We start from the raw sequence: 15,761 nt of genomic DNA, 5'->3' as shown, positions 1-15,761 counted from the left end.
TCGCCGCCAGCCCCAAGCCTTCGATGGCGCCTGCGTCGTCGACCTTGCAGCCGTCCCAGAACTCGGCCGTCAGCACGCGCTGGGGGAGAGCAGGCGGCTGAGCTGGGCCGGGCTGCCCGTTCCCGCCCGTTCCCACCCCGGAGGGGCCCCGCCCACCTTGCTGCACACGTCCCAGTGCACACGGGGGACCACGACGTAGCGGAAATGCCGCAGCTCCCGGGCACAGCGCTCGGCGTTCTGGCCCTCGTTCTCGAAGTCCAGCTCCTGGGCCAGGGTGCCCTTCAGGTCCTGGGGGCCACACGGGCAGCTGAGGATCTGGCTTGGGGACCGGCCCACCCCAGCATGTGGCCTGCGGCCCCCCACGCGCCCCGGTCCACCTCCGGGCGGCGCTGACCTGGAGGACCCAGCCGAAGCCGAAGCTGGGATGCATAAGCTCGACGAGCCAGAGCAGCAGCTCCAGCGTGCGCACATCCCCCTCGAAACGGTCCCGCAGGTCGATGTACTGCACCTGCGTTGGCGAGGCTGTGGGGAGGACCTGGGGCCGCTGGCAGCGCCCCGGACCCTGCCGCGGCGGGGCAGGCCCCGGCGTACCTTCACGGCCACCTCCGTGCCGTCGTGCAGCCTGGCTCGGTGCACCTGGGCCAGGCTCGCGGCGGCGATGGGCTGGTAGTCGAACTCCCGGAAGAGCTTGTGGGGCAGGGCCTGGAAGTCCTCGAGGAACAGCTCGTCCACCTGGCAGGGGGCGGGGGGGTTCACGGAGTGGCGGCAGGGGAGGCTGCCAGGCTGCCCAGCCCCCAACCCAAGAGCAGGGCTCACCTCCTGGAAGCCACGCGTGAGGGCCCGGTCCTCCAGCACACGCAGAGTCCTGATGTACTCCGGGGGCAGCAGGTGGTTGAAGGAGCACAGCCCCTGGCCCAGCTTCACATAGAGGCCCCCATTGCTGATGGCCCCGGCGACCAGGGCGTCAGCTGCCCGCTGGTGACACGCTGACATCACGTCCAAGTACCCCGGGCTGTTCTGACCACAGGCATGGAGGGAAGAGATGGGGGCAGGCGGGCGCCGCCTCAGTGCCCCAGCACCCTCCTTCCTCTAGCGTGTCCCTGTCCCCCTCCTCCCCCAGCGTGAGCCTTGCCCCGCCCCCGGCTGGGGCCGGGGCCCACCCCCCCCCCCCTGGGGCCCCCCCCCCCCCCCCCCCGGGGCTGGGGGCGGGACCAACCTCTTCCACGCCTCGCAGGACTACGTTCGTGCACCACCAGTAGTCCAGGGAGATCTGCAGGCCTATCCTCAGAGACCTGTCGGCAGAGGCTGCCTTTAGCACCCCCAAGGCACAGGGCCCTGCAGCCATCCCGCCCCCGCCCCAGACCACTGGCCCCAAACTGAGCAGGTGGCGGGGCAGCTGGGCTCCTGGGCTGGTCCGGGAGGGAGAGGACAGGCTCCCATCCAGCTTCCTTACTCAGCACTGCCAGCAGGGCAGTCTCGGCTCCTGGTCTACACTATAGACAGCCTGTGTCCACACCACTCCTGTGCCTGAGCGCACAGCTATGAGCACCCAGGACAGACGGGATGAGAACGGGAAGGGGGGGCTCGGGACTCATGACCAGGCCGGGCTTCTTCCGCATTCTCCCAGCACTAGGACCTGTGCGACGGTCACCTGTGGACGGTCATGGTCTCCATTAGCACAAATCTCAGCCAAGTTTCTGGCTAAGTGCCCAGAGGCCTTAGTAAGGCCTAAGAGTCCCCTGAGAGATGGACCAGGGTCGAGAGGCTGCAGGTGCTCAGAGCCGCAGGCCCCAACCCCGCAGCAGCCACCTGGAGCAAGGTTGCATGCGAGCCGCCTCCCAGGCCAGCAGTGGGCGAGCTCAGCCCAGCCCAGCCCAGTGGTGGGTTTGGCTTAGACTGAGTTTTCACTCAAAGCCAGGCCTTCCCGGCTGTAGGAATTCCTGGGTCTGAGCAACAGCAGAAACGTCTGTCCGAGGGGCTCCGATGGGAAGATCAGCCCTACCCCAGGAATCTAGCACTGGTAGACGAGGGAGTCTGAGAAGGGCCTTCAGTGGAAGGCACCCTTGAGAGTAATGACCAGACACTGTCCGTCTCTAGTCCACGGGGAGTGGAGCAGGGCTGGCAGCCCTCCCGCCCGAGTCCCCGTGCCCTCCGGATGCCCACTCTCCTTGGGGCAGTGGAGGGGAGAAAAAAGAGGAAGGGGAAGAGGAGGAGGAGGCAGCCGCCCGTCTGCCCAGCAGCTGGCAGGAGCCGGACCAGCTCTCTGCCCTCCAAGGCTGATCCGCAGGGTCTGGAAGAGGCCGCATCCCGGGTACACGGCTCGTCAGCACCACGTCCCTGCGGCAGCACTGCAGGGTCTGGAAGGCGGCTCGGAAGACTCCAGCCAAACCCTGCAGCCCCTCCCAGCTCCAGCCCAGGCTCCACACATCTCAGGACAGGACTGGCTGGGGGAGAAAGATGTCCCATGCCCCCACCCCCCTACCTGCCGAAGCGCCCTACACCGTCCGCTACGAGTCTCATCCTTCTCTTCTCCTGAGGCTCTGCTGTGAGGTAGCGGGCCCCAAGGAGCAGGGGGACCCCCAGCATCGTGGCAGAGAGCACCTTCCTCCACAGGGGCTGGGGTCTGCGGGACCTGGAGGGAGACAGAGGCGTGTGGTGCAGGTTACTTCCTGTCCCGCCTCTGGGCCAGGGCTCTGCCGGCCTCTGCTCCCCACAGCCCGCGGGGCCCTCATGACTGGGGTCCGGCCCACCCTGGGGAGCCGCAGCTGTACCGTAAGCCCCTGCAGGCGACACGGGGTCCAGAGGCCCGTGTGCTCACCAGCATGTTCCCAATCACCTAGCCCAAGCCCTGCAGACTCCCTGGACGCCAGGCTCCAAGGGCCCGTGAGCAGGAAAGCAGCTCACAGGCAGAGCTGAGAGCCTGCGGCCATTGCCCTGAGGCCGCCCAAGTGAACTGCCAAGTGCCAGGACGGCAGAGCCGGGCCAGATGCGAGGGCGACGGGGATGGAGGGGAGAGCCTGACAGGAGCCCGGCATCGAGTCACACGTCTGTGCCGAGGCCACCAGGCAGCGAGTGCAGGCTCAGGTGACTCGCTGCAGCCCGCCAGGCCCGAGTCCGGCCTCCTGATGCCTCCTGCCTCCCTCCCACGCTGTCCTGCCCACTGGCCTCAGGCCTGGAACCCTCCTGCCGCCAGTTCTCGCTGCTTCTGCAGCTTGTTTTGGCCCTAGCCACGGCAGCCGGGCCTCCTGCACACTCTGAGCCAGCGACTGTCTTCCCAGAACACACAGCTCTAGCCGCCGCCGTGTGCTCACGCTGCTGCCGGCAGAGTCCCGCCCCAGGAGTGTCAGTCCCTGGCGGGGGCAGGGGCTGGCGACTCCAGGCCACCACATGGAGGAGCAGACGCATCTGTCATGCCAGCAGAAGCACAGAGAAGTCCAGCCTCGGGCCCCACAAGGGAGGTCTTCCATCCTGCCTGGCAAGGGGCACGGGCCATAGAGGGCACCCAGGGCTGTGGGGAACTCACCACTTTGCAGGCAGGACCCGGAGGTTTCTCCTGGAAAGGGCAGCAGGGGCCAGCCAGGGGTCCCGGCTGCTCTGCAGCAGGGCGGAGTGGAAGCGGCAGAGCCGGGACTGCAAGGGGAACAAACGGCACAGGGTCACCCCGGCCCCGAGCTGAGGGGCAAGCGGCACCTCCCAAGGCCCCAGTACGTCACACCAACGTAGGTCAGCACTTGCAGGGCCTGTGCTCAGGGCCAGGCCCACGCGTTCGCTTCAGGAATGCAAGGACAATCCCACCTCTGGGGAGCGCGGCCGAGATCCGAGCATGACATGAGAGCAGGCAAGGCTATACTGTCCGCACCAGGAGCCTCTGCCTCGAGGCACCACGACAGATCACTAGAACCAGCCCACCTCCACGGGTCCCTTCTGCTCCTGCCTCGGACCCTCTCCAGGTGGCCCTGGGACCTCTGGCTGACTATCCTTCTGCTTCTCAGCCCACTGACCAGTAGCCTCAGGAAGTCATTCTGAATTTCCAAAGATGTGTAATGTTTAATTACACAATCAGAAAGATGTCAGAAAGATGTCGCGGCAGGGGGCAGAAGCAGTAAACGGACCCTGTGCCGGTGGTTGCTCTGGAAACACCTGCTAGAACCCCAGCGGCAGAGACACGGCAGAGGGCAGGGAAGGCCAAGCGGAAGACGCGCCACAGCCGGCCACAAGGACCACGGGGACCGCTCAGCGTGCTGATCTGTTTCAGCAACCACGGAAGCATCACGGCCCTCCTACGCTTTCAGACAACCTTGGTCTCCCAATCTTATTTGAATTATGGGGTCTTATGAGGTCTTGAACCACAAATTGCCAACCGCAAATCCCTTTATAGAGAAAAAAAGGTTATGTATAGTAATGACCCACGGCACAGATGTTAGCATTATTACCATGAACCCTGAAGCAAATAAAGGACTGGCTTTCCAATCATTTTCTGGCCAAAGCACACAGCCCTGAAGGCAATTTCAAGGACTGCAAAACAACACAAAAGTCAAAGGAAAAGGTCCATGACCTATTGTCCCAAGAGGAGAACACAGGCTGACAGAAAAGCTCTGCTCGGCGAGGCCACACACAGTGAGCGCAGATCCTCAAGGAAACCCACAGAGGCGAGAAAGGCACCACAGGCAGAGCCGGAGGCTTCTGGGCAAGAGAGCAGGCCAGGGTGGCAGCCCCCCGCTGCCCTCTGGCCTGTGACCTGCTAGGCCCTGGGCACGCGGCTCTGTGCAGGCTCCGCGGCAGAAGCCCAGAGGATGGGCATCTGTGACCACAGACACCCGGTGACAGCCGCTCAGAACATCAGTGATGGCCTGCCCTACGGGGGTCTGTGGCCACAAGCACGTGCGCTGGAGGGAAAGCCTCGTGTGCACCACGCCCTCCCTTCAGATGCCTCTGTCCAGGCTCCGTCCGCCCTGCCTGCTCTTCTCCGGGCCTACAGCCCCGGCCCCCCGACTCCTCCCGAGCCCGCTCTTCCGCCGCACGTTCCCCTCCCACAGACCCTGCCGGAGATGCCCCCATCCAGCCAGGGGCTGCGGACGCAGACAAAGCCAGCGAGACACAGGGACCGCACGGGCACCAAGGAGGGAGGGTCCTGCCATCTGGCAGCAAGCGGGACTCCCACGTGAGCACCAGAGAGGGTCCCCTACACAGAGAACGTGGACTCAGGGGGGCCTGAAGCCAGGAGAGCACAGGGCATTTCTGGGGAGGAGAGGCCTATGCGGCTGGGAAGCGTGGTGGCAGCTCATAGGTGGCGGGCGGGCTGTGCCCACAAAGAGCAGGCAGCCAAGTGAGCCGGAGCCAGGCAGGGCACCCCGAGGGGCCCTGGCATTCTCCTGCAGGGAGTGGGCACTGTGCTGGGAGGTCAGCCCGGGAGGAGGGTGAGGCTGGGTGGTGCCGAGCGGATTCGGGGCAAGCGTGGGGACCTGGCAAGATGGCCCCAGGCTGGTGCCGGAGAGCCTGGGAGCGCCGGGACGCCCTCCCACCCCGGCCTGGCCCTCCGGCCTGTGAGAGCGTGGCTGTGCTTCTGCTCTTCTCAGGAGGACGGCAAGCCCACTGAGTAAGAACCGGAGCGCTGCCCTCACGGTCTGTGACCCTGAGCACGTCTGCTGAGTGGATCCAGGGTTCGAGGACCCTCTCAACGGCCTGGCCTCTTCAGAAAGTCATCGGGATCCATGAGTTGGGAACACTGGTGCCGGGCACAGTCACTTATCAATTCTCTGCTTCTATAAATACTTGCAAATTTTTACAAAGATTTACTTGAGAGAGAGCGAGCGAGCAAGCAGAGGGAGAGGCGACAAGCAGGCTCCCCGCTGAGCGAGGACCGAGCCGGGGACTCGATCCCAGGACCCTGAGATCATGACCTGAGCCAAAATCAAGAATTGAATGCTTGGGGTGCCTGGGTGGCTCAGTGGGTTAAGCCACTGCCTTCGGCTCAGGTCATGATCTCAGGGTCCTGGGATCGAGCCCCGCATCAGGCTCCCTGCTCAGCGGGGAGCCTGCTTCCTCCTCTCTCTGCCTGTCAAATAAATAAATAAAATCTTAGAAAAAAAAAAAAAAGAATTGAATGCTTACTACCTTCAGGGCAGGTCATGGTCTCAGGGTCCTGGGATTGAGTCCCACATTGGGCTCCCTGCTCAGCGGAGAACCTGCTTCTCCCTCTCCCTCAGCCTCTCCCCCTGCTCGTGCTCACTCACTCTCTCAAAAAAAGCAATCAGACAACCACTGAGCCACCCGCCCAGGTGCCCCAATGTTTGCAATTTTTTATAACAGTAAGTTAAAACACAATCACAGGAAAAAAATTGTCACCTGGGAGGCTAGAGAGACAAGAGCCCAGGCACACCTCAGGCGGCAGTAAGGCTCTTATGAACACAGTCCGGGGCCAACACTCTAGTCAGAATGCAGCAAGCGTGGGGGGTTCCTGTTCACACCCCAGGTGAGATGACGCTGTGCGAGAATGGCCTTGTTAGGGGATGCATGTTGAAATGTTTAGAGGTTGAATCAAAACGTCCGCAACTTACTTTCAAATGGTCCGATATAATATATATGTAATATATATATATATATATATATATATTAAGACTTTATTTGACAGAGAGAAACAGCAAGAAAGGGAACATCAGCAGGGGGGGTGGGAGAGGGAGAAGCAGGCTTCCTGCTGAACAGGGAGCCCGATGTGGGGCTCGATTCTGGGACCCTGGGATCATGACTTGAGCAGAAGGCAGATGCCTAAACACTCAGCCTCCCAGGTGCCCCCAAAATATGTGGTTTCAAATAGAAATAGGAACAACTATAGCAAGACACGGCGTGTGGTTGCAGGCAGCAGCATCTGCACAGTTAGCTACATGCATCCATTCTGTATGCCTGTCCCTGAAAATTTTTTTTTTAAAGATTTCTTATTTCTTTATGTAACAGAAAGATCACAAGTAGGCAGAGAGGCAGGCAGAGAGAAGGGGGGGAAGCAGGCTCCCCGCGGAGCAGAGAGCCCGATGCAGGACTCGATCCCAGGACCCTGAGATCATGACCTGAGCCGAAGCCAGAAGCTTTACCCACTGAGCCACCCAGGCGCCCCCTTGTCCCTGTATTTAAATGTTCTTACGATCTAAGTCAACAGGCATCTGCTAGGCTATGCGAGTCCTAGTCGGAAGGCAGTGACCTGTTGTTTCCTTTATAGACTTACAGTGTTGCAATTCCGTAAAAGTAAACTGAGCTATGCTGTGACCGACTGAGCTATGCTGTGACCGACTGAGCTATGCTGTGACCGACTGAGCTATGCTATGACCGACTGAGCTATGCTATGACCGACTCCCTAACCTGACAAAGTCTAATAGGGGCCATTGCTTTTACCACCTTCCCCAGCTTCAAATACTTTAGTACGCCGTCAGTTCTATTTTTAACCTTCCTCTCTTCTATATTATTGTCAGATATTTGTAAGTTGCTTTTGTTTTTTGGTTTTTTTGAGTGGGGAAGACAGAGGGAGGGCATGGAAGGGGCAGAGGGAGAGGGAGAGAATCTTAAGCAGGATCCATGCCTGGTGCAGAGCCTGACATGGGGCTTGATCTCACTACCCTGAGATCACGACCTGATCTCAGGTCAACCAGGTCAATCAAGTCAGAGGGTCAACCAACCGAGCCACCCAGGCGGCCCTATTTTAAGTTTTTATTTTCCTCCAGCACAGCCAACGTGCATGCTACGTGAGTGTGTGACACAGTGACTCAGCACTTCAACCACCACCTGGCGCCCCTCGCCCTCTGTGACCCCAGCCCTGCTTCCCATCCTGACACCCTCCTGCCCTCCAGTGACCTCCATTCTCTAGACTGAGCAGTCCAGGGCCTGCTTTGTCTCTTTGGTTCTTCCCTTTGCTCATCTGTCTCTCAGATCCCACCTGGGAGACCGATGAGCCGCGTGTGGCATCGGCCCGCCCCTGACTGACTGTGCTCACTCGCACTGTTCTCCGGCTCCATCCGTGCTGCTGCAGGTAGCAAGACCTCATTCCTGTCTGTGGCTCAAGAACATTCCACTGCGCACACCACGTCCTCTTCATCCAGGAGCACTCGAGGGCACCTGGGCCGCTTCCACAATTCGGCCACTGTTGATAATGCTGCTGTGAACAAACCGGGGCATGTACCCCTCTGAATGAGTGGTTTTGTATTTTGGGGGTAAACAGCTAGTAGTGCAAATGCTGGGTCATAGGGTGGCTCTATTTTTAACTGCTTTTTAATTTTTTTTTTTGAAGATGTTATTTATTTATTTGATAGAGACAGGGAGAGGGAACACAAGCACAGGGAGCCGGGGACGGAGAAGCAGGCCGCCCGCGGAGCAGTTTGCCCGACACAGGGCTCGATCCCAGGACCCCGGGACCATGACCTGAGCCAAAGACAGACGCCTAACGATGGAGCCACGCAAGCACCCCGAGCTGTAACTTTCTGAGGAACCGCCCTTCTGTTCTCCCGAAGGGCTACTCCAGCTTGCAGTCCTGCCGGCGGTGTGAGAGAGCGCCTTCTCTCCACGCCTTAGGAAGGTGGCCTTAGGAAGATGAGGCAGCTAGGGCAGGGCGGGGCCACTCGCCACGGGCGACCACGTACCCAGGACACCGGGCACTGTCTAGAGACACTCTTGGTTGTCACAACCTGGGTAAAGGGGTCCTCTTGGCATTGAGTGTGTGGAGACCAGGGACCCTGCCCAAGAGCAGACAGTGCCCAGGATGACCTGGCCTAGAGACTCAGGGAGAGCCAAGGCTGAGAAGGGGCAGTCTAGGAATGCCGACTTCTGAGCCTGGAATTGGCATGCAGGTTCCTGCTGGCACCAGCTGTCCAGCGAGGGCAGGCTACTTCCCTCTCGATACCTCCCTTCCACGGTCTGTAAAGCCTGGACCACTGTACAGTACGGTATGGGTCAAGGTATGGGTCAAGTGAGCATTTGCAAAACCCGCCACACGGCGCCCGGCCCGCACGCCAGGCCAGGCAGATGAGCACGCTGAGGCCATTCTAGGGTCAAGGAGCAGCTGCTCTCCACAGCCCTCCTGCTCGCTGCGCCAAGCCGCCGGCGGGTCCCCAGGCCCTTCCTCTCCTGCCGACGGTGCCGCGCCCAGAAGCCTGCCCCACCTAACGCGCACAAGCGCACACGGTCCAGATCAAACTGAACAACTGATGTTAAAAGGCCACCAGCTTCCCCTTGCTTTTTCAGAAGGAAAACAGCATTTAGTCCAGAAGAGACGAGACCATTTCCGGCACGTGTCCACCTCCGAGAGAGGCCCCTACGAACAGGGAGAAGTGCTTCACGGACCGCGGCAGACGGGCAGGAGCGACTGAAGGAGCCCGACTAAAGGACGGAGAGCTTGGCCGCGCAGCTCCGGTGCGCTCCCGGACTTCTGCAGAAGCTCACGGCCCCCGACCCAGAAGGAAAATGGCCGAAGCTGACCGATGATGATGATTCTGAGACGTGAGCCTTCACAAGGTCCGGACAGTAAAGATCCACGCACTGTTCCAGCCTGCAAACCGGAGGGGGAGCAGAAGGCTCCCGATTCTGAGGCCGCAAGCACCCAGGCTGCAGCGAGGCCGGCAGGGAACGTGCCGGAGACCGGGCACAGCTGCCCCAAGGCCGCAGGCTATACCCAGCGTCGCAAGACCCCCAGACCCTCCAGGTGCCCGTGAGGGCCGAGCAGGAAGGGCTGTCCTCGTGTTCTTTCACAGAGGAGCGCGCTGCTTCTCAATCATTTTACCCTAAGGCACAAGGCTCGGAGCTGCCACAAGCCTCACGGGCGCGCAGCAAGGCCAGAAAGGTAACCGGCCACAGGCCCCAGTGCCAGCTCCCTCTGCATCGGTAAGGTCTCCGCTGCATCTCACAGTTCCCCAAGGTACTTCCCAGCGCCGAGGGACTCTCACCCACACTCCCATAACAAAGGTTCCCCTGGTTGAACCTGGACAGACTACGCAGCACCAGGCCCAGCGCTATTCCCCAGGCTGCTGTCCTGCCTGAAAGGGCCTTCACCGGAACCCGAATTCCCCAGGCCCGACTCTCACACCCCCCCCACCTCTGCAAGCGGCGCAAGTGTCTGCCAGACTGCAGGGCGCACCTCTCCACCATCTCTGTGCTCCCAGGATCTCGTGCAGGGCTTGTTACAGAAAGCAGGAAGCCCAGGAAGGCCGGCTGAATTCAGATAAATGGTGATGGGATGATCCAGAACCCCACGTGGCCCAACCTTGGATGCTCGGTGAGCAACCAGAAGGCCACAGTGTGTAAGACAGACCAGACCAGCAGCCCTGGCAGCAGCCCGGCTCTGCACAGAACTCCAAGGACAAGGCCTCATGCTGACAACTCCAGAGCCCCCACCAGGGTCCACAAGCTCATTCAGGTACCTGGCTCCTTCCAGTCTGGGATGGCCAGTCTTCCTCAAACTAGCCCCATCATCCAAATGACAGCCCCAAAGCCCAAAGAAGTCACGTGTCTATAAAGAAGGGACAGAATCTATAGTCAGATCTTCCAGAAACCAGTCCAGGGGAATTTCCAGCATGAAACTCAAATCACACCCAGAGCTTAAGTACCAGAGCGCACCAGCAAACAGGCCAAGAGAGAGCTGTGGGTCCCCAGGCTGCTCCCCCACGGACCAGTGCCTTCTCACCAGGACGACCCCACGCCCCGCCTGGCTTGGGCAGCTTACACTTGTCTCTGCACCCGCCACCTCAAAGCCTTCCAGTCTGGACGAGATGAAATGGGCCTTCTGTCCCCCGGCCTCTCGTGGGAAACACACGAGTGTGTGCACAGCTTGCCTGTACAAACAGAGTGCAGTGCTGCTCACCTGGGACTCAGCTAGCAGCCTATAAAGTAGGGAAAAAAAGGCTCTGAGTAGTGAGAGTCAAACAGACATCACAAAGGTCACCAACAGGCTGAGCGAGGGCGTCCCTCCGCCCTGTCGGTTACACAGAGCACATCCGGGAATGAAAGGTCACTGCGGACAACCCAGTCCACAGCTCTGAGCAGCACATGCTGCGTCTCGCGCTGAGGCCGACCCAGAACTACAGAGGTGACAGGAACCAAGGCTGCTTCCTGGCCAGGTCAGCCGCCCTCTGCACTCCAGCAGAAGAGGAATCCAAGGCACAGAAATGTTCCCACAGGTAGGAAATGAGCCTGGGGAATCCTCTGCCTCACTGTTGTGGGACGCAGCTGCTCATTGCAAGTCACAAAAATTAATAGAAATGCACCTGTACTTACGTGGAAAACCCAAAAGACTCCACCCCAGAACTGCTAGAACGCACACAGGAATTTGGCAGTGTTGCAGGATAAATAAAATCAGTACACAGCAACCAGCTGTACTGTACGCACTAGCGATGAGGCAGAAGGAAGAGAAATCAAGGAGTTGATTCCATTTACAATTACACCGAAAACCATAAGATAGCTAGGAATACACCTAACCAAAGAGGCAAAGGATCTGTATTCAGAAAAATACAGAAGGGCGCCGGGGTGGTGCAGGGGTTAGGCCTCTGCCTTCGGCTCAGGTCGTGATCTCAGAGTCCCACATTGGGCTCTCTGCTCACCGGGGAGCCGGCTGCCCCTCTCTCTGCCTGCCTCTCTGCCTGCTTGCGATCTGTCAAATAAATAAATAAAATCTTTTTTTTTTTTTAAAGATTTTATTTATTTATTTGACAGAGGGAGATTACAAGTAGGCAGAGAGGCAGGCAGAGAGAGAGGAGGAAGCAGGCTCCCTGCCGAGCGGAGAGCCCGATGCGGGGCTGGATCCCAGGACCCTGAGATCATGACCTGAGCCGAAGGCAGCGGCTTAACCCACTGAGCCACCCAGGCGCCCAATAAATAAAATCTTTTAAAAAACCCCAAACACGGGGCACCGGGGTGGCTCAGTGGGTTAAAGCCTCTGCCTTCGGCTCAGGTCATGATCCCAGGGTCCTGGGATCGAGTCCCACATCGGGCTCTCTGCTCAGCGGGGAGCCTGCTTCCTCCTCTCTGCCTGCCTCTCTGCCTGCTTGTGATCTCTGTCAAATGAATAAATAAAATCTTTAAATAAATAAATAAATAAATAACCCAAAACGCTATAGAATAGTCATGAAAGAAATCGAGGAAGACACAAGGAAATGGAAAAACGTTCCATGCTCACGGACGGGAACAAACACCGTTTTAATGTGTATGCTACCTAGAGCAATCTACACACTCCACGCAATCCGTACCAAATACCAGCAACATTTTCACAGAGCTGGAACACCAGTCCTAATATTTGTCTGGAACCTAATGTTTGTCTGGAACCATTTGGAGTCTGAAAACCCCAAATAGCCAGAGGAATGTTGAAAACAAAACAAAGCTAGCAGCATCACAATTCCAGGCTTCAAGCTCCATTTCGAAGCTGTCATCATGAAGACAGTATGGTCCTGGCACAAAAACAGACACATCAATAAATGGAACAGAACAGAGAGCCCAGAAATGGACCCAACTCTATGGTCAACTAGGCTTCCACAAAGCAGGAAAGAACATTCAATGGAAGGAAGACAGTCCCTTCAACAAATGGTGTTGGGAAAACTGGACAGCCACATGCAGAAGAATGAAACTGGACCATTTCCTTACACCACACATGAAAATAGACTCAAAATGGATGAAAGACCTCAATGTGAGACAAGAATCCAACAAAATCCTTGAGAAGAACACAGGCAGCGACCTCATTGACCTCAGCCACAGCAACGTCTTCCTAGAAACATCGCCAAAGGCAAGGGAAGCAAGGGCAAAAATGAACTAGTGGGACTTCATCAGGATCAAAACCTTTTGCACAGCAAAGGAAACAGTCAACAGAACCAAAAGGCAATGACAGAACGGGAGAAGATATTGGCAAAAGACATAAAGGCCTAATATTCAAAATTTATAAAAAACTTATTAAAACACCCAAAGAACAAATAATCCCATCAAGAAATGGGCAGAATGGGGTGCCTGGGTGACTCAGTGGGTTAAGCCTCTGCCTTCCGCTCGGGTCATGATCTCAGGGTCCTGGGATCGAGTCCCGCATCGGGCTCTCTGCTCAGCGGGGAGCCTGCTTCCCCCTCTGCCTGTCTCTCTGCCTACTTGTGATCTCTCTCTCTGTGTCAAATAAATAAATAAAATCTTTATTAAAAAAAGAAAGAAAGAAATGGGCAGAGGACATGAACAGACATTTCTGCAAAGAAGACATCCAGATGGCCAACAGACACATGAAAAAGTGCTCCACATCACTCGGCATCAGGGAAATACAAATCCAAACCACAATGAGATCCCACCTCACACCAGTCAGAATGGCTAAAATCAACAAGTCAGGAAATGACAGATGCTGGCGAGGATGCGGAGAAAGGGGAACCCTCCTCCACTGTTGGTGGGAATGCGAGCTGGTGCAGCCACTCTGGAAAACAGCATGGAGGGTCCTCGGAAAGTTGAAAATTGAGCTACTCTACGTCCCAGCAATTGCACTACTGGGTATTTACTGTAAAGATATGAATGCAGTGATCCGAAGGGGCACGTGCACCCGAATGTTACCACAATAGCCCAACTATGGAAAGAGCCCAGACGTCCATGCACAGCAGATGAATGGATCGAGAAGATGTGGTGTATATACACGATGGAATACTATGCAGCCGTCAAAAGGAATGAAATCTTGCCATTTGCAAGGACGTGGATGGAACTAGAGCGCATCATGCTGAGCGAAATAAGTCAGTCGGAGAAAGACGACTGTCCTATGATCTCCCTGATATGAGGAATTGGAGGCAGGGGGAGGGGTTGTGGGGGGCAGAGAAGGAAAAATGCAACAAGATGGGATGGGGAGGGAGACACCCCAAGGGACTCTCAAGTCTAGGGAGCAAACTGAGGGTTGCTGGGGACGGCGCGAGCCCCGGACCTTGTATGACAGCTCTGCGTGCCCTAAATCTAATGAAAAAGAACTGCTAATACCTAACATCTACCAGGCTGGGCTTCCTGGAAAATTACCGGCCCCGTAGGAACTCAGAGGTTGAACCCTCTGTCTCTTCAGCCGAAACCCCCGTGAGGAAAAGGGCGGATTCCTGGGCCAGAGCCGGGAGAGAGGAGCGGGTGGCACCTGCTTTGTGCATTTAGTTTGTTTAACGTGACAGACCGACAGAGCGGCGGGGCGGGGCGGGGGCAGCAGGCTCCCCGCTGGGCCGGGAGCCGACGCGGGGCTCGATGCGGAGCCCCGGGACCGCGACCGGAGCCGAAGGCAGGCGCTCACCCACCGAGCCCCGAGCGCCCCAAGGACCCCGGGCTTGGAGAGCGGCCTCCTAACCGCAGACCCAGCCCGCGCGGCCGACGCAGGACGAGCGGGAGCCGGAGCGGGAGCCGGAGCGGGAGCGGGAGCCCGGCCCGCCGCGGCCGCACCGCACCGAGCAGCCCGCGGACGCCCGAAAGGCGGTCAGCGGGGCGTCCCGAGGGCAGACACCGGGCGGGCTCCGGGCGCGACCCCCGGGGCGCGCTCCTTCGGCCGTCCCGCCGGTGGAACCCATCGGCCCCGGCGCGGCCCCGGGCTCACCGCGAAGAGCGCGGGCGCCGGCCGCCGTGGAGGACGCGCGCCCCCGGCAGCCCTGGGGTCCCGGACGCGGCCCCGGACCGGGCGGCTCGGGGGTGGCCCTCGCGTTGCGGACGGGGTCTGACGGGGCGTGTGGGAGCGGGCGCCGGGGCGCGCCGTGCGGGGAACTCACCGGCCGCCACATCTTCGGGGCCGCCGCCGCCGTCGGAGCCGCGGCCGCTCCGGGTCCCGCTCGCCGCACGCGCGCGTCGCTCGGCCCAGCAGCCCCTGCGGGGCGGAAGCGCAGTGCGCACGCGCGCCCCGCCCCGCCCCGCCCCGCCGGCCGCGGTCCGGGCCCGGAGGCCACGCCCATCCTGCCGGCGCCCGCGGCGGAGCAGCGCCCCCTGGCGGCGGCCGCAGCCGAGCTGTAGGGCCGGACCGCGCGCCCCGCCTCCACGCCCCCACGCGGTCCCCGCCCGGTCCCCGCCCGGTCCCCGCCCGGTCCCCGCCGCCGCTCCGGGGCGGGCGTCTGCTCCCACCGGACGGAAGCCGAGGCTCGCGGGATCAGCTCGCTGGTGCCCCGGGGGGCTCACAGCACGGGCGGAGGGAAGGGGCCCGCACGGAGGCGCGGTGCGGGGACACGGCTCTGAGAGCGGGAGCCCGGGCCGGGCAGCGGGGGGCGGCCCAGCACTCCTGCCGCCGGCCGGGGTGCGCCTCTCGCCTCGCCGCTCGCGTTCCCGCGGCAAAGTGAGGTCGGGGCTCCTTGTTCCTTGGACCGAGCGGGGAGCGCCTGCGGCGTGCCGGGCGTCCCGGAGGGCGGACGGTCCGCAGCGTCGCCGCGAGAGGCGCGCGCGGGGCGGGCGAGACCCACCGCAAGGCTCGTCCCCCCGCACCGGCCGGCCCGCGGCAGGGCAGGACGCGCCCAGGCTTCGCGTCCCGCCGTCTCTCTCCCTGCCGGGGGCGGGGGCGGGGGCGGCGCGGGACACCGATCGCGGCAGCTCCTCTCCCCTCCCCCGCACCTCCGCTCCTCTCCCCTCCCCCGCACCCCTGCCCGCTTCCCCCCCCCCCCCCCCACCCCCGGCTGGCTCCTCCCTTCCGCGGCCGCGCTCCTGGCGGTCCGGGACGCGGGGCTGCACCGGGCGGTCGTGCGGCCCGGCCGTCCTGCGGAGGCTGCGCGGGGCCTCGTGTCCGCGACTCCGCGCTGGCCGGGGCCGGCGCCCGCACGCGGGCTGCTCCAGAACCT

The 15,761-nt window shown here is 60.4% G+C and overlaps 1 protein-coding gene across 1 annotated transcript in view; it reads right to left on the bottom strand.

The window, feature by feature from the left end:
• Positions 1–8,044, bottom strand: part of ADCK5 (aarF domain containing kinase 5) — a 9,487-nt gene extending 1,443 nt beyond the window's left edge. The window contains exons 1-9 of the mRNA XM_059395378.1: positions 7,979–8,044; positions 3,524–3,630; positions 2,483–2,632; positions 1,217–1,292; positions 817–1,017; positions 592–732; positions 395–508; positions 157–288; positions 4–79 (exon numbers count right to left, since the gene is read on the bottom strand). Of these exons, the coding sequence (XP_059251361.1) occupies positions 4–79; positions 157–288; positions 395–508; positions 592–732; positions 817–1,017; positions 1,217–1,292; positions 2,483–2,632; positions 3,524–3,630; positions 7,979–8,029 (1,048 nt within the window). The 5' untranslated portion in view covers positions 8,030–8,044. The remainder of the gene's footprint in view (positions 1–3; positions 80–156; positions 289–394; positions 509–591; positions 733–816; positions 1,018–1,216; positions 1,293–2,482; positions 2,633–3,523; positions 3,631–7,978) is intronic.
• Positions 8,045–15,761: the final 7,717 nt, after the last annotated feature.

Source organism: Mustela nigripes, chromosome 3 (assembly GCF_022355385.1).
Source record: "Mustela nigripes isolate SB6536 chromosome 3, MUSNIG.SB6536, whole genome shotgun sequence".
Taxonomy (NCBI): domain Eukaryota; kingdom Metazoa; phylum Chordata; class Mammalia; order Carnivora; family Mustelidae; genus Mustela; species Mustela nigripes.
Note: the sequence above shows the minus strand (reverse complement) of the source record. Positions and strands in the feature narration are given on the sequence as shown.